The 26,198-nt window shown below is 40.0% G+C and overlaps 1 protein-coding gene across 1 annotated transcript in view; it reads left to right on the forward strand.

Annotated features, from left to right (window-relative positions):
* Positions 1-26,198, forward strand: part of kiaa1109 (KIAA1109 ortholog) — a 131,825-nt gene that overhangs the window by 33,682 nt on the left and 71,945 nt on the right. The window contains exons 13-25 of the mRNA XM_042336373.1: positions 877-1,033; positions 1,810-1,888; positions 3,712-3,803; positions 5,606-5,723; positions 6,152-6,307; positions 11,535-11,632; positions 12,871-13,052; positions 14,133-14,239; positions 15,302-15,507; positions 16,384-16,614; positions 17,635-17,772; positions 21,466-21,642; positions 25,139-25,267. Of these exons, the coding sequence (XP_042192307.1) occupies positions 877-1,033; positions 1,810-1,888; positions 3,712-3,803; positions 5,606-5,723; positions 6,152-6,307; positions 11,535-11,632; positions 12,871-13,052; positions 14,133-14,239; positions 15,302-15,507; positions 16,384-16,614; positions 17,635-17,772; positions 21,466-21,642; positions 25,139-25,267 (1,870 nt within the window). The remainder of the gene's footprint in view (positions 1-876; positions 1,034-1,809; positions 1,889-3,711; positions 3,804-5,605; positions 5,724-6,151; positions 6,308-11,534; positions 11,633-12,870; positions 13,053-14,132; positions 14,240-15,301; positions 15,508-16,383; positions 16,615-17,634; positions 17,773-21,465; positions 21,643-25,138; positions 25,268-26,198) is intronic.

Genomic DNA, 26,198 nt, shown 5'->3' on the forward strand with positions numbered 1-26,198 from the left:
TGAGTGCTCAGCAGTACATTCACAGTTTCTCTTCCCAATTCACTTTGTGGATTTCTCTTGTTTTCATAGGGCCTGACATTCCTAGGTTTTAATTTTCATAGAAACATCAACGTGTATGAACAGGCCCAATGTTGGGAAATCGTATCAGCAGAGGAATTGTCTTTATCTCTGTCAGCATTCCTAACCCTTCACCAGAATTAAAATCTTACAGTACAATACAGTTTACATTTATTTACATAGCATTTCTCATGTCAGTTGGAAGTCCCAAATTGTTTTACACAGCTGGCTAAGCACCCAAAGTGGGGTGGGGTGGGAGAAGAGTGGGGGTGGTGGAGAAATGAGCTGAAGAGGGTGGGAAAGGTGACTGCAAACATGGTCAGGTGAGTTTTGGAAGTGGTTGGGGGATGGGGAGCGGGGATGAATCAGAGAGACTCGTGGATGGAGTACCAAAGAATGGAGACTGGATTGCAAAGTGACTTATGTTTTGGCATCAATGCAAGGAAGAAATATTTAATGCTACCGTGACACTGGGCAGTATAGAAACCCAAACTATCAATGTTAGACTGTCCTAGAGTGAACGCACTATCAAAATATTTTCAGCCACTAAACAGTTAAAGCTGCCGTTCACCGTTGCTGCCCGGACATTGTGGGAAATCTGGATGTCTGAAGGTCTGCGTTCTTTTGTGTGGACCTGAAGCATTAATGCCTTAAATACCAGTAATGTTGATGACTTTTACTCTCCTTGTTGCAAAATTATATTTGAGAAAAATATTGGTAAAATATGAGGAAATAGGTTTCACATAGATTTGTCTTCATGCAGTTCCTGCACCTGTTAAAAGGGATTGAAATCTTAATGCTTTGTAATTTTGTTCGCAGAGAAAGTCTATGGAAATTCTTCTTCCCAGCTGACTACCAGCCATTGAAGGTCACTGAGATAGCAAAACCTGGGACTCCAAGGCAGATCCTCGCATTTGAATTACGCATGAATATTATTGCAGATGCCACCATTGATTTACTGTTTACCAAGAACCGGGTAAAGCAAACAACTTAATTACTTATCATCCACGATTATTTTATGGGTTATGTCAGATGTCAAAAACAAGATGCAGAGCTAATTAGAAAGCGTAGCAGGTTATAAAGTCTGTAGGAGTTGTAACACCTGTTGTATCGCTAATTTACTGAGGACAGATGGTGATGGATCAGGAGTCCGAGGTGTTGGTGAAAATTGGGTTCTCTTTTAGATCCTTGGAGGATCCCGTGAGAAATTAATCCAGAGTTATAGTGACAAGTTAGACAGTGCGATAATAGTCTGAGAAGTCTTAACATTCTTTAACTGTCACTAAAAAGGATAAATTGTTAGATTGATTCATGAAGAGCTTAATTAGAACTTTAACAAGGGAAGCAAACTGATACCATGCTGGAATGGGTCAAATTNAAAAATACATAAAGAAAGCTGTTCACTATGTGAATTGTTTTTCAAGTGAATATCGTAAAATTCTTGTTCACAAGAATCAGTTGTTTTTTCTAATCACTGAAATTCCAACTATGCAAAGGTCTTGGTCTAATATACTTTGTTCAAAAATAATTCTGTAAACATGTCAGAAAAGTATGGAAACTTTTGTTCATGTGCCATTCTTTTGTAGTTTGATTGCTAGAAATATAGAGATAAATTTGAATAAAAATGCTTGGGAGAGGATTCAGAAGGAAGAGTGATTTATTAAAAAAAAGTCTGATCTGGATGCATTATTAATTATATTTAAAATACCAATGGGCACTAAATATTTTTTGTGACATATATGTTTGTTTTAGGAGACCAATGCCATACATGTAAATGTTGGAGCAGGCTCATATTTGGAAGTCAACATTCCTATGACTGTAGACACAAACGGTGAGAATCCAGTTATATTTTGAAAAATCAGTCTCAAACATCCTGTATTTTATTATCCTTAAGACATGGTTAGTCATAATATTAATCCTTGCAATTGATAGTGTGCCTTTCACGCTGGGAGAACATTTCAAAGAACTTAACAGGATGCCTAATGTCAAATGATCAATCAGTGACTATCTGCCAGGGGTTGGTGGGGTGAGGGAGGTAAGCCAAACTGGCTCCAAGATGACATGCTTGGCAATGGGATGGTGGAATTGAGTCAACTGTCTGTTGGTCTTGGAAGGCCAGTTCCTGAGCCAGGCGTGACTGCTGTACTCCATGGCACTGCTGTTGGCAGGCCAGCCAGCCTGGTTAATCAACAGCACTTGGCGGTGGAGACAGGTCATTGGTAGCAAGGATTCTTTCCACTCAGATCCAAGCCATAATGGATAGAGTGATCCTAGCTGGATAAGCAGTCGGAAGCTTGCCAGGTTCTGCATTTAATGCCAAGCAATGTGGTTCCAGCTGGCTAAATTCCAAAAGTTACCCCAAACCTTGGCTCTTGCTAATCAGCACCCAATACGCTCTGGAATTAGATAAATGGGTTATGTCCCTCCAGGGAGAGTGCACATTCCATTCCAGATACAGATATTGTCAACTGGCTCGCAGCAGCACGCTCAGCCCTGAGTCAGAAGGATTCAAGCTGCGTGTCAGGACTTGGAACTCTTCTTGCCTCTGCTGACTAATGTAATGTTGGGACGTGCTGGTTTGATGAAGGTACCATCGTTCGGATGAGATGTTAAGCCAGGATTGTTTTGTGTGTGCAGTTGGACGTTAAAAATCCCATTTCACTATTCGAAAAGAGGGAGTTTCTCCTGGTGTGCTGGCCAACAATCCCACAGATAAAATTGGTCACTCACTCACTACATGGCTTCTGTGGTTTGTTGCAGTGGACAAATTAGCTGCCACACCCGCCCACAAAAAAAACACCTTTGCTCCACTTTATAGTAAATCCCGGGAAGCATTTGAGGCATCTTCGGATGTGAAAGACACAGCACCAAACGTAAAGGTTGTTTGTTGCAGTAAAATTCACAGGTTGTATGAGTCAGGCCCATAACATTTAATATGCCTTACGCAAAGTCCGAGTTGCAGGCAGACTTGTATAAATTGTAGAAAATCCAATTTAATCAATAATCTATACTGTGCATGTGTGATTCAGTGCAGTCAGTAAGTGTGCATGTAGTAGTTCGTCACTGCAGCTGGTAAGTGCACATGTGGTGACGGGTCAAGACTATGCTTCCCGCAATTCAATGCGTCTTGACTCATCGCTGCATGTGCACTCACTGACCAGCGTTAGAATCTCATTGAATCTTGAGAAATGAAGTTCTACGCATGCATCAATGGATCAAGACACATTACCCGTGATTCAATGTAGCCGGTAAGTGCAGGAGTAATTGAGGACAGGGAAGTTAGGAGATGAATAATAATAATCCTTGCATTTGATATAGTGCTTTATCACGTCTTTGAGACCTTTCGAAGCATTTCACAGACTATACTGTAAAGTGAATTGACTGTATATTTTGTGGGCGAGTAATATGACTAGTGCAAAGAAAGTGGTTTTAAGTGATTTTGATAGGAAACTGAATGGGACTCGGATGGATGTGTGACTTAGGCAATCATACAATCATGCTTATAAAGATAAGACTTATGTGAGTTTTACCATATTATTATCTAAACTTTTGTAAGAATGAAGCCTTGGCTTTTAAATCTGTGCGGGAGTATCCATTTGGGGCTTCTTAAAACTAAATATTGATCTACAACTTCTGTATTTTCTGACTCGGCAGGATATTCACCAACAATTAAAGGACAACTGCTGCACGTGGATGCAACCAGTAGCATGCTGTATCGAACTCTATTGGAGGCAGAAATGTTAGCGGTAAGTTTTATAGATACAATAGTTATGCTGAAAAACATTGTGAACTATATTTTGGATCGTATAACCAGAACTTTCTAACCAAGGACAAACTTTGTCTAATTTGCGAGTAAATTATTTAACTGCTGCACATGTAAATGCATGTGTACAGAAGAAATTATTGGATTGTCCTTAGTTATGGAATTAATAACCAATGCAAAAGGGAGAGAGATTCTGTAATTCTTTGGATGTTAATTACATTTGTGTGTACTCTTTGTACACATGTATTTTCCCCTTCAGCTCCCACCTTCTAGCTCGAGTGCCCACTAAGTGGTGTGAGCACTTGGAGACATCCTCCTTATGTGAATTACGCAATATAACTGTCAATTGCTTTGTTAGTACTGCAAATTAGACTCCCTAAGTTGATTTAAATGGTAGACAAATTATCCTGAACGTAATATGACTGAAGCCTGTCTTGTTATTGTGTGTTGTTGTTATGTGGCTTTTAGTCGCTGTTTAAACTCCACATGATCCCCTCTCTATTCCCTTCTTCCTCCGAATAATCCGCTCCTCTTATTGGAAAATTATTTTTAAAATAAAGCTCATCTCTTACTTAAAAGCTTTCCTCCCCTGTAATTTTAAGTATTGTACTTCCACTTTTTAATTGTCATCTCTTCTGTGCCTCCAAAGGGGGAAGGCAGGCACACTTTAGAATTGTGTTGAAACTGTTGACTGGTCTATCCTGAAAATGCTGAGAACTTTGTATTACTTATCCTGTGTTCAACGGAAGCAATGTTTTCATTTGAAGAATGAACAAGATCCTAAAATCTGTATAAAGAAATTATCAGCTTAGCCATATTTTCTAGCAACGAGTTGCATCAGAGTCGGACACATTAAAATCACTTGTGGGAAGATTTTATGTTTGATTATGTTATTATGAAGTGTGCACATGGTGCAGGAAAACTAATAGCGTCAGAATTAATACTGGCAGCTTCCTTGGCTGACTGTACAATTTGACGCACTCGGTCTGACCCTGGCATCAGGGAAATAATTAAATTGCATGGAAGGTAGATGTGCCTTCTGTTTACCACAGTGGGATAAATATTTTTAATTAAAGAGTCAATGCCTGTTGTTGCACAGTGCTTTGGTATAATTAATTATTCAAAAACTACGGGGAACTTAAAGTCAGCAAAAGCATGTTTAGTTTCTTTTGATGGTACTTGTGTTATCGTTTCCTAATTTTGATTGTAGTTATTCCATTTGAATTCTACAGTTTTTGTAATCTTGGTAGATGACAAGATTTTTTAATCGTGGCGTCCTGTAGAGTATTGATTAGAGCGCTCGCCTTGCAAGCAAGAGGACCTGGGTTCGATTCCCGGGCAGGGTGAAACATTAGGCAAGTTTCCCTACTCCACGCGCTCTATTTACCCAGCAGTGAGTAGTAACCTGGTTGTTAGTCGTTGTCGGATTGCTTTTCTGGGGTTAATAATCCCTTCAAATTAAAACAATAATAATAATAATTTGGTCACTCAATCCACAACTGTTTGTGGGACGCTGCTGTGCGCAATTGGCTGCCGCGTTTCGCCCACAAAATATACAGTCAATTCACTTTATAGTATATTCTGTGAAGCACTTTGAGATGTTTCGAAAACATGATAAGGCGCTATATCAATTGCAAGGATTATTACAAATTAAATTGCGATGTACAATGAATTAGTTCTGCCTTTTGAGTCATTGATGCTACTAACAGAGAAATCATTTTTCTAACACCTCTCTTGAGATTTGTCTGATCCTTGTTAACTGACCTACTAAAATCTTCCCTACAGTTTCATGTAAATGCAAATTATCAAAAGATATGGAATATGCCTCAAGCATGGCAGTGCGAAATTGAAGTGTATAAGGCGACTTACCATTTTATCTTTGCCCAGAAGAATTTCTTTATAGGTACGTATTTGTGAATTTGTTCATCTCATAAAAAATATAGTCGATAAATTATTGATGTGTTTTATGCTACTACATTTATTGAATATGCATTAGGATTTTCAAGTATATGTGCTGGTGACACATTATTGTCCAGTGGGTTAATTCAAAAATATATGAGTAATTTATCAGATCAATGTATTGGACAGATTTCATGCCCCTTTTATCCTCAAATCCTATGAATACACATTCGCTCCACAATGAATCTTGTGAAACTCATTGGGTTGCCTCAAATGCAAAGGTTTTACATAAAAGGTCATAAAACAAATACACTATTGACTAAAATCTTACTCTTTTAACGCTGCACAAACATTTAGGAATCAAATTTAAAAGCCTGGGTTTCTGTAACTTTTCTTTAATCTGAGATTTATTTTACATTTTCCTTTTCCAAGATTTGATACAAGACTGGGTAAGTGACAGCCCCCCTGACATCTACTCCTTTGTTCCATACATTTGGAAATTTAAAGTGATGTTTCACCAGTTTGAGATGATTTGGGCAGCAAATCAACACAATTGGATCGATTGCTCCACCAAACAACAAGAAAACGGTAAGAAAATGTGTTGTTGCATTCAACATATATTGTAATCTCTCTTTAATATTATTTCCATAAAACCTGCTCTTCCTTTATTCGGAGGATAAAAGGGATAATTCACCATGCGTTACCATTTTAGTTCAGACACCCTGATTTGTGCTGGAGTCTTACTTCTGACATAACCTGGGGGACAACAACAACAATAAAATTACATTTATAGAGTGCCTTTCACATCGGGAGGATGTCCCAAAGCGCTGAGGAGGTTTGTTTCAGGAACAATCTGATTTACACACTTGCAATAGAGACATGGCAGGTCTGAATCCAAATAGATTTTCACATAATAATAATAATAATAATAATAATAATAATAATAATAATAATAATAATAATCCTTGCATTTGATATAGCGCTTTTCACATGAACTGGGCCAATAGAAAAGTGAGGAAATATTTGCCAGACAACTGCAGGGAAATTTGATGGAATATTGTTGTGGGGAGCTGATTGGTGCTATTGAGGTCCATCTTATTGCCAACTTTATTGATAAAAATTAAACATGAGGAAACAACACATATTAGATTGTTGCAAAAAAAGCATTAATTTCTTCTTTAACAAAAACTGTGTGACCCATTTGGGGGTGGGGTGGGGGGGAACACAGAGACCCAGAGAGAGACAGACACAGAGAGACATGTTCTCAGAGAGAGAGAGAGAGGAAGAGACACACACACTCATGGAGCAAAGCCCATTTCCTGCTTGTGCCTCATGGCACATGTTTCATCTGGAGTCTTCCCTCCCCGTCCACAGTAACATCAGGTAAACAGCTGAGAGGCCTGGGGCCAGATACTTCATTTTTTAACTGAAGTATAGTGGAGGGTGTTGGTTATAGCGGATTCTGCAGAAAATTTGCGGCTGCACTTTTTTATTGGCCCAGATTATGAGTCATTGGTCAGGTTGAGAGCTCTGAACAGCCCATGCTTTAATGTTGGAGCTGCTTGTTTGACCAGCTCTTAAAAAAACACTGATTCTGATATAATGCACATTAGCTTAATACCAAAATCTAATTTACGTTTATTTTGGCTTGATTCAAAGCGTTTTAGAACTGCTCATAAAACTAAGGTGGCTTGTTCCACTTTGTTATATGTCTGGCTTTATGGGCACAGTATAAATGAGAAGGAAAGTGCTTTTCTGTGTGCAGATCGCCAGAAAATCTTTCAAAAGTGAAATAACGGTGAGAAAAGTTACCAAAAGAGAGGTGAAGTTCCAAATCTGGTCTAGAGGTTAAGTGTTATCAGAAGAGAAATTGAATTTAAAAGACCCTTTTGTAAAGATTTGACATGTTTATGTTTATATTGATGTACTGCTAAAGGGCAGTAAGTATTTTCATCCACAAAATATTTCAACTATGAACAACTAAATATTGGTTGTTCCTGAGGGTTGTGTAGGTGCAGTTATTGGTTATTTCTGAAGATTGTGTAATAATAATAATAATACTTGCATTTTGATATAGAGCTTTTCACGTCGGGAGGACATCCCAAAGCGCTTCACAGAACACACTGTAAAGTGAATTGACTGTATATTTGTGGGCGAACGCGGCAGCCAATTGCGCACAGCAATGTCCCACAAACAGTCATGGATTGAAAATGACCAATTTATTATTGTTTTTGTTTTTTTTGGAGGGATTATTATTAGGTGTGTGGAGTAAGGAAACTTGCCCAAGGTTTCCCACTGCCTGGAATTGAACTCAGATCTCACTTGCAAAGCGAGTGCTCTAATCACTGAGCTACAGGACTCCATCCTGTAGGTATAATTCAATCTTTCACCATGCAGGGTAGATCCCAAGACAAGTTTGGATGAAGAAGGCCCCTTGAACTATTTTTTCTGGTGAGTGAAGATGAGGTCAAAGAGGAAGGTCTTGAGGTGAACCTTGAAGGCGATGAGGGAAGCGACTCTGGGATGGAGTTCCAAAGAGTGGGGGCAGAAAGGCTGAAAGCTCGGCCATTGATAGTAGGGTGGACAGGGTGGGGGATATGCAGAAAGGTAATACCTGCTTAGTGGAGGGTGTGGGTTGGTTGGTAGTGTTTAAGAAGGTCACAGAGGTAGGATGCAGCAAGACCATGGAGGGCTTTAAAAGTGAGGACAAAGATCTTGAATTCCCAACGTCTGGGAGCTGGTGGAGCCGAGCAAGGATGGGATTGATAGGCTCACGGAGCCTTGTGCGGGAGAAGACACAAGCTGCAGAGTTCTGGATGGTCTGAGGCTTGTGGAGAGAAGAGTCGGGAAGTCAAACAAGCAGAGAGTAGGAGTCTAGCCTGGATGTGATAAATGCACGGATAAATGTCTTGGCAACCCGAGGGAAGAGATAGTGGCGGAGACTGGCAGTGTTACAGAGGTGGGGGAAAGTTGAACCGCTCAAGGCATGGGATAGTTGGACAGTTGAGAATGAAACAAGACACTACGGTTCCCCGCTGGCTCTGTGAGGCGGAGTGTACATCTGTTTAGATTGATGCTGTCAGCACCTGAGGTGAGAAGGCACTGACAGGAGCGGCTCTGCCTTGTCAACATTCAAGTGGAGAAAGTTGGAGATCATCCATGACTTGATGTCTGCCAGGCAGTCAGTCAGAACAGCAATAGTCTTGAAATCCAGGTTGGAGGCAGAGATATTGAGGTTTGGTGTAATCCCTATACATCATGGGCCATCATAGTATGTACGTGATGCCTCCTAGTGTCAGCGTGAACCTAGTAAATCTCCTCTGCACCCCACTGTAATCTTGACAGCCTTCCTAAAGTGGGGGGAATAAAACTGGACACAATATTCTAATTGCTGTCTAGATTAATGATTCATATAAATTTAGCAATACCCTCTTTGCTTTTTTTATACTATACCACTATTTATAAAACCTAGGATTTTGTTTGTTTTCTTGACAGCTTTAAAGGTTTATGTACTTTGTATTTGTGTAATTTTGTAATTGGCTTAGTTCTAACAGTAGATCATTTCTGATACCTTATATATCTCACATGAGGTATTGCTCAAATATCTTTTTGTTCAGATGTATCTTTACAGTAGTGTTTGTGTACTTCTCTTTGCAAATGTCGAAACAGAATTCTCTTACACAGTAGACTAAATTTGTCCAAGCCAAAAATATCTAACCTTCATTTGCATCAGCCTAAAATAAACTGAACTTTGAGTTCTTGTGGTTTGGGGTGACTGCTAAATGGACCGTGACTCTATTTTTGTGGCTCGTAACAATTTGATTTGGTTAAGATTTTCAAAATCTTCATTATGAATTCAACTTTTTTTTACATGAGACGGTCTATAAAAGTTATAAGATTTGCTAATTGAATCCCAATAAGTTGTATTGGATGTGGCCTATTACTGAGAGATTAATGGAGAACAGTGGAGTATGAATTTGATCTACTAATAATCTTAATTTTGACACATTAATTTGCCCCAGAAGGTGGTGTGCAGTTTTACTCAATTGATAATTTTGAGCCTGGCTGACCAAATTATTTTATATGATAAAACTGTGGCAGTGTAGTGCTCAATATTCATTGTAACAGAATGTATAAATATGGATTTTATGAACTTATTGATTAGTGTATGTTCTGTTGATAGAGGAATGCTGGAAAATACTCTGTTTTACATGCACTGTTTTTATGTTGTAATTTCTGTGCAGTTATTTTATTTCATATCCATTTCTATGCTGACATAATACAACAACAAAAAAATTACATTTGTGTAGCGCCTTTCATGTCTGGAGGACGTCCCAAGGCGCTGGACCGTCAGTGGTTCGGACCTGAGCTGGGGGTCGGGATCGGGATGGGTGGAGGACAGTGGGGAAAGAGGGTGATCAAAGAGGAGGATCTTGAGACGGTTGTTGAAGGAGACGAGGGAGGAGGCAAGGCGGAGGGACTACGGGATGGATTTCCAGAGGGTGGGGGAAGAGTGGCAGAAGACCCGCCCACCAATGGTGGGGCGAGCGAGGCGGGGGACGTGAAGCAGCAGGAGCCCGCTGAGCGGAGGAGTAGGCAGGTTCTTGGGGATTAGGAGGTCGCAGAGGTTGGGGGGAGCAAGACCATGGAGGGCTTTGAAGGTGAGGACCAGGATCTTGAACTGTACCCTCTGTGTGACGGGAGGCCAGTGGAGTCGGGCGAGTGTGGGGGAGATGGGGTCACGGAGTTTGGTGCAAGAGAGGTCACAGACTGCAGAGTTCTGGATTATCTGCAGCCTGTGGAGGGAGGAGTTGGGGAGGCCGACAAGCAGAAGTTTGTGTAGTCCAGCCTGGATGTAATGAAAACATGTATGAGGGTCTCGGTGGCCTGTGATTTGAGACAGTGGCAGAGCCGGGTGATGTTGCAAGAGGTGGGGGAAGGCAGAGCGGGTCATGGCACGGATGTGGGGTAGAAAGAATAGTTGGGGATCAAACAAGACGCCAAGGTTCCAGACTGTCTTAGCAGCGTGGAGTGTGCATTCTTGAATAGTGATGTTGTCAGTGCGGAGGCGCTGACGGGAGCCAATCAGGAGAGCCTCGGTCTTGTTGAAGTTCAACTATAGAAAGTTAGCTCTCATCCAGGACTTGATGTCTGACAATCAAGGGAGTCCTGGAGTGGAGGGTGGAGGCAGAGAGGTAGAGTTCGGTGTTATCGGCATACATGTGGAAGTTGGCCCCATGTCTGTGGATGATGTCACCAAGAGGGAGCATATATAGATATTGAAGAGGAGGGGACCGAGGACAGAGCCCTGAGGAACGCCGCACGAGACAGTGCGGAGGCTAGAGGAGAAGCTGTTTGTGGAGATTAAGTGGAGACTGTGTGAGAGGTACGATCTGAACCATTCAAGGACATAACCATGAAGGGATTAATCATGAGGAGAGGTGGTGGAGGAGAATAAAGTGGTCGACGGTGTCGAAGGCAACAGATAGGTCACGGAGGATGAGGAGGCAGAGGGAGTCCTGGTCGCAGAAGGACAAAATGTAATTTGTCACTTTGACCAAAGCTGTTTCTATGCTGTGGGCGATGGAAACCAGATTGGAGGGGTTCGTGAAGCCAGTGGCGGGAGAGGAAGGAGTGATAGAAGGTCGAAATTTCTATGCTTTTTCTTCTCTTCAAACTTCTTCCATTGATTTGAACCAAATTTGTTGTAACTCCTGAAATATTTAATATTTGAAGGAACAAATCACTATAGACTTCCCAGCTGTTGCTATTGTGTTTCTTTTAGTATTGAAATGCTATTTTTGTTCTGTTGCAGTCTATTTGGCAGCATGTGGAGAAACTCTGAACATTGATTTCTCCTTGCCTTTTAATGACTTTGTACCAGCTACCTGCAACACAAAATTCTGCTTGAAGGTATGCCATTTATTTAACTTTTGGAAACAGAATTGGACCATGTCAACAGAACAGTTGATCTCACATCACAAGATATTGAAAAGTAATATTTGGATGGAATTGGGATGAAAGCTTTTATTCCACAAATTGAAAGATTTATGTGTTTCATGTTATCTGCTCCTTTTCTACAATTCCAGTAAAAATCAAAATTTTAATTTGGATTTTGATGAATAAATTATGCAGTGGGCAAATGAAATATTTTTGCTTGCTGAATTCACTGACATCAGTGTCATGCATACCAAATGAAAGTGTTCTGCTGATTCATTTGATATCATTCTTTCTTCTGAGTGAGAAGTTTGTGGGTTCATGCACCAAGTCAGGACTTTGAGTTCACACAGTCTAGGCTGACAATCCAATGCAGTGCTGGGGGAGTGCTGCATTGTTAGAGGTGTCGTTCTTTGGATTAGACATTAAACCGAGGTCCCATCTGCCTGTTCAGGTGTGAAAAGGTGTCCAGAGTCCTGGCCAACAATCTCTTTGATAAAATTGGTTGTTCTCTTCATGCCTGCATGTAGGACACTGAAGTAAGAAAATTGGTTGTCATATTTGCTTACAGGTGCATTCACTACACTTTACAGTACATCCAGTGAACTACTTTTGAGATGTTTCAATGGCTCGATGAGATGCTATATCAACTGCAAGGATTAATATCAACTCAACCTGTTGCCCTATTCAGGGGAACCATGTTATAACACACTAATTAGAATGTGGGTTCCCTTATTGCACAGTTGGGGTTTTCACCCTGACATTATCTTACCCAAAATATGAAAAATACTAGTCCACTGCTTCACATGCATGTAGAAAGAGAAAAGTGTAATGAATGTACCTGCAGGCAAATGTGGCAACCAATTTTCTTACACTAGGAGGCAAATCGGGAACTTTCAGGTCATCAGGTTCCTATATTTAACATATCATCCAAAGGACAGCACCTCCAACAGTACATTGCTCTCCCAACACTGTTGATTGACAACCTAATTATGAACAAAATAAATATGTATGTATTTCTAATTACACTGATGTAAATAAATATTCATGTTATTCCCAAAAAATATTTTGCAGTGGTATTAGTCTATTGTAAAAAATTTGTTTTTTTATGTATCATGTATTAAAGCAATATACCGAACAAGAAAGAAATGCCTGGTCACTTTTCTTGAGTTATACACATACATTTGTAAACGTACGTTATTTTATGTTCCCAGGCAGAAAATATGGATTTACGTTTGTTTCTGCCAGACTGTCACCCGAGCAGATATGCAGCAGTTACATTGGCAAATGATTCTCAACCTAACAAAGTACCTCCAGAAATCTCTTCTTCAAGTGAGACTCAAAATAGTAGTCAGAAATTAAGGAAACCCAAATGGCGTAATATTACTGAACCAGAGTAAGTACAGTACTCCTCAAGTTTATGACTGGATCTGTGTACATGGTTCAAAATATTGAAACCTTGATTTTATGAAACTCGAGTGTGGTGATTCTTTGTGGACTGTTGTCGCTTGTCTTTCAATGACTTTTGGAAATTCAAATCTACAAGAATTTGTGCATTTCTTGGATTTTACTTGTGATGTTTAACTTTCCTTTTGAAATTGGCTTTGCAAGAAGATGCTGGAAAAAAATCAAGTAAGTTTTTCTTACACAAAATAATTTTTCTCTTGCAAAATATCATTAGAATCCTATTAGAATTAGAAGGAGGCCATTCGTCCCTTTGTGCCTTTGCCAGCTCTTTGAAAAAGCTATCCTATATGTAGGACTTTTAAGTGCTTCCTTTTAAGAATTTTTCATCTTAAAAACATAAAGAAAATTAGTGAATTAATTCCAATCTCTGACAATTCAACTCTTTATTGCTATTAGAAATGTCTTGTCAGAAAAATCTAAATCATTTTATTTCTTACTTTATTTTGGAGAATGACTAATTTTACCTTGAGTGTGAAATGATACACATGTTGGTGGGGAATTGCAGTAATTTTAACAGTGTAAACACTGAATTACACTGGATCCTCATGCTCAACTCACGTGGAGTAGTATAAATCTGGTGGATGTGAATCGGACTGGGCATGCTCTCCTGAGGTCTATTTAAACCTCTCGTATTGTGAACTTTGTACGGATTTCTTTTAATTGTTAAAGAATTGGTTACTTCGTAGGTTCTTTAAAATCAAGTACTCATCTTTGATGTTCTGTGTGTTTTTCTCCGACCTGATTGAAAGTGATGTGGTACAGACATTGTAAACCCAGTTTCGCAGCGATATAAACTCACTATTAAGTAGTTTTTCAAATGATTGTATAATTCATAGGCGTTTTAGTTAATCTCGCTCTATAGGATTGAATATTAAAAGGGGCCTCTAAAGATGAACTTAAACAGAATGCAGTGCTTTAAACCATAAAAGTGTGAACTCTTTTTAAAAATCTGATACTAAAATCGATGTGCTTAAGTGAATGTACTGATGTTGATTATCTTAACATTTAGGACTGACTGGATCGAGTGTTGGTCTGTACCAAACATTATGCTCATCATCGACTATACCTGGCATCCCATCTACCCTCAAAAAGCTGATGAACAGTTGAAACAAAGTTGTAAGAATCCACTTATTCATTTACTGGCTCATGTTGAAATAATAACATCATAATCCTTGCATTTGATATGGCGCTTTATCAACCTGAGACGTCCGTTTAAGTTTAAACTTTCAATATTGTCACAAACACCCTGAAGGTGTGGGAAATGCCATTTGTTCGTTTCTCTTGAGTGTTTGACATCTGTAGGTGGAAATGCCCTTCAGCACTGAGGAGTGTTTCTGCCTTTGAAACAGTAAGGATAAAAGGTCATCACATAAGATAATAGGCTGCGGTGCTAACCAAACCTTTCTTTCATCAGAAGTTGCACTGTCATTATAGTACCACACTGTACCAGTCTTTCTCATTTGGCTCTTTCCTATTTCTTTCTGATTTTCTCCAACTTTCTATTTTTCTCATCTTTGCCTTTGCGCCTTGGACATTCTCTCTCTTTCTCTAACTCTAGCTCTCCACGCCTCTAGCGCTATATTGTAACTAACAAACTGCTGAATAAACACTCGCCTTGTGTTGTCAGTTCACAGTTGTGCTGTTGGGAAAATTGGATTCCTAAGAGCATTGTGTGCTCCAGTGTTATCTCCATTTCAGTTACGCCTCTGAGAGCAGAGCGGATAAATCCGGTGCTGTGGAGTCCTGTAGCTCAGTGGTTAGAGCAGTCGCCTTGCAAGCGAGAGACCTGGGTTTGATTCCCGGGCAGGGCTAAACATTGGGCAAGTTTCCTTACTCCACACGCCTCTGTTTACCAGCAGTAAGTAGGAACCTGGTTGTCAGTCGATTGGAGGATCGCTTTTCCGGGGGTAATAATTCCTTCAAAAAAATTGGTCACTCAATCCACGACTGTTTGTGGGACACTGCTGTGCACAATTGGCTGCCGTGTTTCTCCCACAAAGTATACAGTCAATTCACTTTACAGTATATCCTGCGAAGATACGATAAGGTGCTATATCAAATGTAAGGATTATTGTTATATTATATAAATTGATCTGTAGAGAGATAGCATGTGGATATATGATGTTCTGCTGTACTTTTATGTTGGAATATCTAAAATATGTGTTTTTATTTTAAAAGTGGTCCAAAATCCGGAATTAACATCTGTGTCGAGACCTTCACAGAAGTCTGCAGAGCGAGTTATTTCATCTCCAACAGGTTCAAACAGACCACCCATAGATCCATCAGAACTTCTGCCTGATAAGCTGCATGTGGAACTAGAAATGCCTTTTGATTCCCAAATCATTCTGTACGGGCCAGTGCTTAAAGCACTGTTGAGTATCAAGGTACAGACATTTAATTTTATGATATACAGTTCAACATTTATTCAGCAGATTGCTGCAGCTATGTTAGCATTACCATTGCTTAGAAATATTTACCCACAATGTAGCATTGAAGAAGTAGGCTGCGTTGATATTGATAAAGACAAAGGGCTCTTCACCACCTATAATACATATTAACTGTTGTCCTCCTTCCAATGTATTTTTGGCTTTCACCAGACATTAAGCTAAATTAGGATTCCTGGATTGTAGGGTTAGTGAGCTTGCCAGCGAGAGGTTTGATTCCTGGGCAAGATGAAACCTTAGGCAAGTTTCCTTACGCTACACACCTCTGTTTACCTAGCAGTAAGTAGGACCTGTTTATTGTCAATTGGCGTTTCACTTTCCGAGGGTAATAATCCCTGTTTGTAGACACTGCTGTGTGCAATTGGCTGCCACACTTCACCACAAATAAAATATCCACTTTAAAATATATTCTGTGAAGCGCTTTGAGTCGTCTCGACAACGTGATAAGGAGCTGTATTAAATATTATGATTAGAACCCCCATCAATCACCTAGTATCTGGCAGAAATCATGCTTGAAATGTTTTTTTGTCAGCTTGGTGTTCTGACACATGTGACTATTACGATGCTTAAGCGTATCCAAGCCAGACTGAGAATTCAGCATTTGTATGTGACCTAGACGTGGAATGGATTGTACACCTGAAGGGATGCACACTCCTTATCTATTTCCGGAAAGCATTAGGGGCAGGTTGGCGAGAGTCCAGTCTTGGGGAGTCCAGAGTGCATGAAAAATGTGAATTTTTGTAGAAAAATCCACAATTTTGTGGATAAAATTCCAACCATTTTATCTGATATTTTTATACTGTTTTATCTTCAAAGGAGAACTACTTTGGAGAAGATGACATGTACACAGATTTTGAAGAAACTGTTTCGAGCCCTGTGTTGTCATTATCAACATCTTCTAGTTCTGGCTGGGCTTCGGTGGGAGTTGAAGAAGTGCAGAAGAAGGAGGCGGAGAATGGAGGCAAGCAAATCCACCCACTTTCACTCCGCCCATGGGACATCTCTGTCCTCATTAATTTGTACAAAGTGCATGGAAAGCTCCCAGTGGTAAGTGAAGTGGAACATAAAAGATGGTCTGTTTCTAATTTGAAGCCAGCTGTTACTGATTCTTTGGTTTGTACTGATTTTAAAGTCGTTATTGTACTTAGGAAATCCAATTTTGAATTAACAGCACAGAACATCCACAACAAAAAGTCTCCGATTTTTACATCCTTGCTTCGCTAATTTCCTGTGATGTGATGTGAAATGAAACTCATCGGCACAATAGGCAAAGTGTGGTTCATTCACAAAAACTGATTTGTTTAAAGTGGACCTTTTACTTGCATTGCAGATTTGGTTTAAATCCTAGGAATATAGGAAATGAACACGACCAGAGTAGACTTTAGGTTTTGAGCGCTTTGAGACATTTTCTTATGTGAAAGGCACCATATAAGTGGAAATTGTCATTTCTGTTAGATGGTTCCAAGGTCAAAAATATTTTTTAAAAACCCTATATTTTATGCCAAATATATGTTTAATTCCCTCTTAAAGTTGCCAACGCAGTCTGCCTCCCTGAATCGTCCATCCCTCATATTCACCACTATCTGTAAAATGGTTCAGTCTGAATTATCTTGTTCAACTTCTGAGCTTGTGGCCTTTCAAGTGCTCTGAGACTGCCCCATGTGAAGGGCACTATATACATGCAAATAGTAGTTGTTGTAGATTTGGTGACTATTTGAAACCTATCTATTTCCTCCATGCATGGATATGTATCATCGGTATTTTGTAAGCATCCTTGACCATGGCGAGGTTTGTCACTGCTATAGTTTAGGGTAAGAGTGGATTATCAGTCTGCCTGACCTAACAGTCTAGGTTCTCCACAGGATGTGTTAACTTCACTGATCTAGTTTCAGAAAATATAAATGATAATGCAAATTTTTATTGTATTGATTTTAATTGTTAAATCTAATACATTTTGTAATTTGTTGGAGGGTTGGGGAATGACAGAAACAAAGCTTTATTTTGTCGGATATGTTTATTTCACTGTGTACATCGTCTGTGAACATATAATTTGTGAATGTCTTGCAGCATTGCAGCAGCGATGGGTCAGAGTGTCCCACAGCATTCATGGAGAGGCTTTGTTTTGAGATGAAGAAGGGCTATAAGGAGACCATGTTACAGCTTGTCTTGTCACCAATTTACCTTTTTGTGAGTGACAACTACCCGGTAAGAAGCCTAGAACAACTGTATTCATTTCATTTACATCAATAATGTGTTTGTGAACCAACATTTAAATAATTAGTCCTCTATTAGTTAAAAAATTAACTGACGAGAGGGACATTGCCACTACAACAGTGTAGTGGCAATGTCCCTCTCGTCAGTTCATTTTTTACACAGCACTACACAGTGTAGTCTACAGGCTTTTAAAATCTAATACCCTTCTCAACGTTGGTGTATCACATTATGGGACTAAGTAAAACTAACTAATTTAGATAAAGGAAGGGGTATTTTTAACGATAGTGCAGGAGAGAGCTCATTATCTTTATTAATTGGGACTGGCCCCATTGAGGATAATTGTTCATTATGACAAATGCAAATTGGCTACAATACTAACCTGTCTCTGAACACTCAGGGTAGCTTTTAAAAAAAAACCTTGGATTGGGCTACTGTATGTTTTATTTGTCTAGAATTGTGCACCTGTTAACCTTGTGTGCTTTTTTAGAAGAAATTCTTCAGCATTGTACCTTGACGTTGTCTCCAGTTATCTGAGACTCTAATGATGTTCGCGCGAGGGAGGAATAAATATTCATATAGTTTTTTTTCCGATAGCTGGGGAGTAATGCTTTGAACCCCCCCCACCCCCCCTTCAGCTCCTAAGTTCCAGGTTAGTAACTTTGCGACTTTACACAAGAGAGAATGGAGAAGGGGGGTATTGGGAAGAGGATTAGAGGGGCTGAGGCTCATGTGGAGGAAAAGACACACTGCCAAGTGGCCTGTTTCTGTGCTGCATAGTCTAACTCAGGGATCCAACCTTTTGGCTTCTGAGGGCTGGATGCCCTATTTGAGAAATATCCATGGGCTACATAAGCAATATTTTTGCATTTCCCTTCCAGAAACATAACATAACATTTACGAAACATGAATACTAGGACGATAAGAGATCAACAGTAAGATCTAGAAAAAAGCTACAGTAGAGCCCTGTTATAATATACTTGGAGTACCTAAAATCTCAACCAGGTTTAGAGCGAAGTATGATTGCTAGACAGCCTTACACATCCACTACACTGGTCTGTGCACACAGAGCCACTGGCTTCCTGTATTAAAAATGGCAACAACAACTTGCATTTATGCAGCACCCCTCACACAGGGTGTGGTCCTAGAGGCTGACTTACAGGTCAACAAGTTGCCGCAATGTCATTATTATCAATTATGGCCTGGGATTCGTGAGTTTTTGGTGCATGAGTAGTCGACTGGCTTTCTGCATGCATTTTGTATTTATGGTAAATTAATGTTGGGGTTCACATCCTAATTGCACTGTAGGGAACTGTGTCGTAATGACGAATATTAAAGTGGGGTTCCACTGTGTAGTCTAGTTAAATACCACAACACACAATATGTTAGGGTGTAAAGGAAAAGGAAAGCGCATTGTAAAGTAAGTCCTAGAGTCAAAAAAATAGATCAGCCAGTCATTTATCTCATTCCTGTTTTGTGGGATGTTGCTGCTGCATTGACTCCATAAGTCACTACATTTTGAAGCAAAGCTTTAGAGAAATCATGTCATGATGTAAAGGTCCAGCGCGTTTACCTCTTTGATTGTGTTGAACATTTTATCGGTAACTGCATTTTTACTTTTCTCTAATTGCTACCTAATCGGCTTTTTGGGTATTTCTCTTAAATGTCACTAATTGTACTGTATTTGCTACACTGGGCAATGAGCCAAAATTAACAGCTGACCTATTTGTCCAGAGTGTTATGAATTATATTTGGGTAAGTATTTTCTCAGAGACTCCACCATTACTGCATCAGTGCTGTCTAATGAGGTGAGGTTAGGTAGCAGATGCTGCCACTAAACATCTTGTTACTGCTTTGATTGGTAAGGGTGTTTGTCCAGTGATGAAGCACTCTGTTGATGGGGACATGTATCACTTTCTCCTCTGTGGCATTCATTTGATAAATGACAGTATTTTAACTATTTCCCCATAATTGTCACAGTGGTGATTTTCTTAATGGGAAACTGTGAATGTGAGCACTGCTGCTTCTCACTCTTCCCTTGATATGTCCTTCGAGCTTCATCTGTTTATCAAATAAAAAAGTACCTGCTCCCTCTCAAGGAGTGGATTGAAACTTTTACAGATACATAGGCTTTCTGAACATAAAAGTTCTAAAAAGTTACAAATCAAACAATCCAATCAAAAGCCCTCTGGTCAGTGCTTTCTGACTTTCTACCTCCTGATCCCCTTCCATTGGTCCTAGTTAATTGTTCTTTATTTTCGTAAAGGATTATCCAACATCTCGTGTTTTCTGACGATCAACATGACTTTGGTTGGGTTGTAGATTCAGAAGAAGGGCTTGAAATAGCTAATTGCGTTTGGAAAAATATCTTAGTTGGAAAGGTGTAATAACCAAAAATGGTTTCTCCAAAGGGGCAACAGAGGTTGAAACTCCAGGAAGAAGCTGTCAGTGACCTTGGGCTGCACATTAGCAAATTGACTTGACTTGGTTCCAGTCTGATATTGAGTGATATTAGTTCTGACTGTGAAAACACAGTGTTCCCATCACCAACTGACAATCTGAAGACCTTTTCACTTCCATTCAAACTGTCAACTTCAGCCAGAGCAATTGTCTCTTTCACCTCCGTCAATGCAACCATTAACTTTAGTTGAAATGGTGATTTTCGTGGTTTGGGAGGGGGTGAGGGTTGTATAATAAATGTTTGGGAATGGAACACATTGCAGTGCAGTTTTGCTGTTCAGTATGGTTTGATCTCTGTAGTACATTATTTGAGACATTCAATTGATTTAATTGTGATGTTGTTAAATAAGTATTCAGACAATGCTGTGCGTCAGAAAATCTGTCTTGTTTCTTTTTGACATACTTAAAGCAATCCAAATGAGTTGGAAAGTAGGCTTGAATCCCTTGGTGGTTTATACTAATTTCAAATGCTGCCTGGGTTTACCCATTTTTAGACAAACTGGAGAAATGTCTCCTTTGTGTATTGTGGGGAAAAAAGTCTGTGAATATAATTGAAATTTAATTTGCATCGTGTAAAAACATTAGTATCAATGAACATTAAAATTCATGAGAACTTATAACTTTAGAAAGTATTAAACCAAATGGTAACAAGTATCCAGAAGTTTTTGGGTGTTAATTGAAAATCCTAGCTTTAGAGATTGCGACTTCACACAACCCTTGTTATAAGCTCTGGTCTATACACCTTGTTATAGGATTGGTCTCACACCAATCTAGAATACAGAATTCTGATTCACATCGTTAGCAAGGTTTTCACAGTATTTGTTTTTCACAATATGATGTTTTTGGCGAAAAGCTGATCAATTCATTGTAGCTGGATTTCTGTTTGTTTTTGCCCTTTTCACGGAAGTTAATTCTCCCCTGCAACCACCTCATCTAGATTCAGCCGTGGAATTTGGAAATGATGTGTGAGGGTTACTGCCGTTGTGGAATTGTATCTTAACAAGAGCTGGGATATTCAGGAAAGGAAAAGAGGAGAACATTTCAACTTGCTAAATTAACAAAAAAATAACTTTTCTCACTATTGTACAGAATGCTGAGTTCCATATGTTGAGAGAGAAATCCGTGTTGATTTTTATTGGCATGTGAGTGTATGTGGATGCTTTCTATTTAACTGTTTGGAGCAATCTGATAATTCATTTTCCTTCTTGTATTTTCTTTTGTGTGTAGAGACCATCTGTGGATGGATTGCTTCGTGAAGGTCACATCAGCCTGTCTGGACTGCAGTTGCGAGCACATGCCATGTTCTCAGCAGAGGGGCTACCTTTAGGTTCTGCGACATTGGAATATGCGTGGCTGATTGATGTGCAGGCAGGCTTGCTTACAGCTAAAGTAACTTTGCCGCAGGTATTTTATCAAATCTCCAGAAAACTTGTGTTTATATGAAGGTATTTAAGCGCTGCCCCATGTGACGGGTATTGTAAACGCAAGTTGTTGTTGTTGTTGCTTATATTATAACATTCTGTGGATAATGTTCACAGTTTGGAATGTGCAGCACACATTTCTCACTCTTTTGCTCAATACTGCGTATGATATGAGTTTGTGATAAATTACTACACAACGAATTAAATGGGACAACTGTAACCGTTTACATGCATAACCTTCCCTGTGAATGTGCCTTCACCCCAAACTTTGAGGAGCAATTGATTGGTACCGGTGTAAATAACTTCAGTTCAAACATCGTATTTTTTTCTGAGGTTAATTAGAAGTACATTTTATACAGTGGTTCCATTCTCACCTGGAACTCGGGTAAGACCCATTTTACCCCATTGGTCTGGACTGGACCACTCTTTGTTACCAAAGGTGGTGGTGCAAATAGACCTCGTACAATGTTCCAATAAGGCAGTAATTTATATTTTCAAGACCTTCGTGTTATAATTTCATATTATGTTTTCTATCCAAAGAACCTTATTTTATAATCTAGTCTGCACCCTTCAACTGTTCTGTACAATACCTGTGATGGTTCCATCAGCTGTTTAGTACTGATAGGGACTGACAGGTTTTGCATCTGCACCATTGCTGAGTGAAGGTTGCGGAAATGTCATTAAAATGTAACATGGGAATACGTTTCAGGGATGATCCTTATGGCTACAAAATGCTGCAGGCTGTTCCTGTTAATGAAGTACATTGAATGCTTAATCTTTAAATGTAAAATTTCAAGTAACTTTTTAAAACAAACACTGCAATAGTCTCTTCATAGTTTGTGGATATGCATTTTTATAACGGCTTTATTTTGTTAAACTTCTGTGAGTACTTATATTGAATGAAACTGTAAGTTTCACTGTACTGTATACATCAGTAGCAAACTGTGCAGTACTGTAACTGAGATCCTACTGCTCAAACCTGGAAGTGAGCAGTGATTCTAGGTTCCACATAGATTAATTTCATTGTATTTACACTTGTGGACTGGAAAAATCAAACCTTATGTAACAACCAATTGTGTTTCTTTAAAAAAAAACAAAATTATAAAGAGTCGAGAGACGTCAGACGGATTGTAAAGCTTACAGAACTGCTCAAAAACTGATTGAATTATGTACAATTAGGGCTCCTAGAAGTATTATACTAGAGTATCCTGCATAATGGAAGATTAAAGTCAGCAGCAAAACAGGATTTAAAATCCATTTTTTTCGTGCTGATATTTAATCTTATTCTTGCAGACAAAAGGACATTTGAACCCCTTGATTGTTTAGTGATATAATTCACCCAGATGGACTATTAGGATTCAGTTTAGATTGCTGGTGTGTAAGGAGTTAACTGATCTCAGGTTGGGTGGGATTAAATTTACTAGGATTAGGCGCCTACTTGGATGGTGAATGGTGTGACGATGGTGTTTTTGGTCAGTCGGGTATCTTGGAAACCCATCTCAATGTGGCGAGGTCTTCAAACCACATATATATGATTTTTTTTGGAGTGGTTTGGAGGTCATTCACTCTCTCCTGAGTCACACACCATGTTTACTAAAGGGTTTGAGCGCAAGTTGACAAACTCAGGTTTGGGGTCCAGAAAATGCGCATTGGAGTTCTGCTGACCTGTCTGGCTCAGGAACCGGATTACTGAGCCTCTGCCACAGAGGATCCACTGAATTTCGATCTTCCATTGCCAGGCATGTCACCTTAGAGCCAATTCACCCCAAAAAGACCCCATTTACCTTTCCTCTTTTAGAACGATAACTGGAGATGGTGGACATCTAAGAAAGTAAGAGATTTTCGATCCAATTCTTTCAGGCATATTTGTTCTTCATAAATTCATAATTCATTCATATTCTTTTCATAATTAAAACGTTAATTTTTTGGTTGAATTTTAGAAAGGAGCCACTGAGAACAAAATTTGAGGTTTAAAGAAGCAGATTGTTATTAATTTACATTTTAAAATGGACATTTTTGCTTATCTGATCTGTTAATGAAAATTGACATGCAACAGCAGGCTGCTTGGCCTTAACTCACCTAGCTTTTGTGATGTATAATCTGTCACAAACAATTTTACTTATCAGGTTTCAAGTGGAGTGTAGCTGATTACTGAACGCAGTTGGTGTACCACAATTTACATCGATCATAGGTGGTCTCTCGTGATTAATTGCTAGAATTTGTCATTTTTCTTTTTATTAAATAACAGCGGGTTGCAGTCAGCAGGGATTGCTGGAGCCCTGCTCCTTCTGGACTCATCTGAAGAAAGCGACTGTAGTTTGTGTGCTTGGAAAATGTCCCTGTGTATGACAGCGTGTTACTGCATCTCGCCAGTGCTGTCAATTCATAAATAATGATTTTTAAAATTTCACAAGATGCATGCTAGGTGCAATTGCACTTTCATTTTGGTTGTTGCCTCCTGCCGTGAAAAAGAGGTCCTGAAGAGGAACAGGAAAGCAAGGTCACAGATTAACGGCACATCTCTGCTCCTTTCGCAATTGCTGACTCATGCTGACTTTGACCATTTTCCCTCTTACACACATCCTTCACTTCTTTTTGGCACTTAGTGTTTCTTGCCCTCCTCATCTTGTTCTCATTCTGGCCCACTCCACATCCTTTTCCTGAAATTGCTTCTCACTCACTCCTGCCCTTTCCCTCTCTCCCTTCTCTCATCCTCTGCTTAGCTCAGATGCGTCATTACTTGCCAGGCGTTTTCTCAGACCAGTCACTGGGACGGAATAATCCCACCCAGTTCCTGTTCCTGCAAGCCAAAGGCCTCACAGCTAGGGTGGTCCTAGTTGGACAAGCAGCGGGAAAGCTTGCCAGTCAGCAACATCAATGGCAAGCTATGTGGTTTGAGCCGGTTAGACTCCAGCAGTTACTCCAACACACACTCTTGGGGATTCCAAGCCTTGGCTCTTGCCAACTTGCGCCTAATACTTTCCAGCATTGTTGTTAACAATTGTTAACCACGCTGTGGCTCACTCAGAACCTGCTCACTTGAACCTATTGTTAGCAAAGTAGATGAACGTGTGCAAACTTTGTACCTGAGTTGAGCCTTTATTTCATTGTTAGTCAAAGATAGTGAAATGCAGGCTGTAGCAATGACGAGCAGACCTGAGGCAAACCAAATTCTTGTATTGTTAACAGGTAAATTCCTAGTGCAGTACTGTCTCAGAGTACATCTGAAAGTGTGAATGACTTTCTGTAAATTTGTGTTTACTCAAATGATCCCTTTGAACATGTAAATTTGGCAGAGCACAAGTAGCGCTGTCAGTAGGAAGCAAATATTACACTGATATATTAACATTTTGTACTTTACCAATGAAATATAGAGTGACAGGAAAGGCCGTCTTTTTTTTCTGTTCTCGTCTAATGTTCCTGTTGTACCCACCCGACGTGTACACCAACAAAACTGATGATGTTTTGATCACCTACAGTTGGGAACCTTGCTGGAGTGGGGCCAGACATTCGTGTTTCATGTAATGTGCCAAGAATTTGAGTTGGAGAGGCCCAAGTCTGTGGTATTGTGTCAGCATGGGGTTGATCAGCGTTTCTGTGAATCCAAGGTAAGAAAACTAATTTTAATAATAATAATCCTTGGATATGATGTAGCACGTTAGCAGGTTGTTAAGGCCTCTCAAAGCGCTTCATAGAATATGCTGTAAAGTGAATGGGCGAAACGTGGCAGCCAATTGCGCACAGCGTGGAAATTACCTAGCTGGCAATTGAAACAACAATAGTAAATTAAGTGTATTGAAGTGTAGTTGCTATCTTTTGGTTAAAAAGTTTAACCGAGGTCATGCCCACCTCTTCAGATGAACCATTAAGAATCCATGATCTTAATGGTCATGATCACTGTTTGAAAAGAGAAGGAGTTTCTCGCTTCTCACAGTGCCAGACTCATCGAACCACTGCGCAGTCTAGGCATCCGGTTCAACCCCCCCTGTTCTTCCTCCCCCACATCCGGTCCCTGATCAGAACTGCCTTCTTCCACCTCCGCCACATTGCCCATTTCTTACCGTACCTTACCTCAAATACAGCTGAATCGCTCGTGGATGCATTTGTCACCTCACACCTGGATTACTCCAATGCACTCCTCGCCGGTCTCCCCAGCTCCACCATTCACACAATCAGCTCATTCAGACTCTGCCGCTCACATACTGACCCCGACCAAACTCCGTCCCCACATCTCACCAGCTCTGGCCCAGGCTCCACTGGCTCCTCCTCACCAACACATCGACTTCAAGATCCTCTCACTCTCGTGTTCAAACCCCTTCACTCCCTGGTACCTCCCTCCTTTCCCAGCCTCCTCGCTCCCCAATCCACCACCCGGTGCCTCGGCTCGACTGGCACCGGCTCCTGCTTGTCCCTCGCCCCCTCCGCCCCACCATCAGAGGTCGTGCTTTCAGCCATTTCACCCTGAAACTGTGGAACACTCTCCCTCAATCCCTCTGCCTTGCCACCTCCCTCCATCCAGCTCAGAGTCAGACTCAGCCA

Source organism: Callorhinchus milii, unplaced genomic scaffold, assembly GCF_018977255.1.
Source record: "Callorhinchus milii isolate IMCB2004 unplaced genomic scaffold, IMCB_Cmil_1.0 Scaffold1, whole genome shotgun sequence".
Lineage (NCBI taxonomy): Eukaryota > Metazoa > Chordata > Chondrichthyes > Chimaeriformes > Callorhinchidae > Callorhinchus > Callorhinchus milii.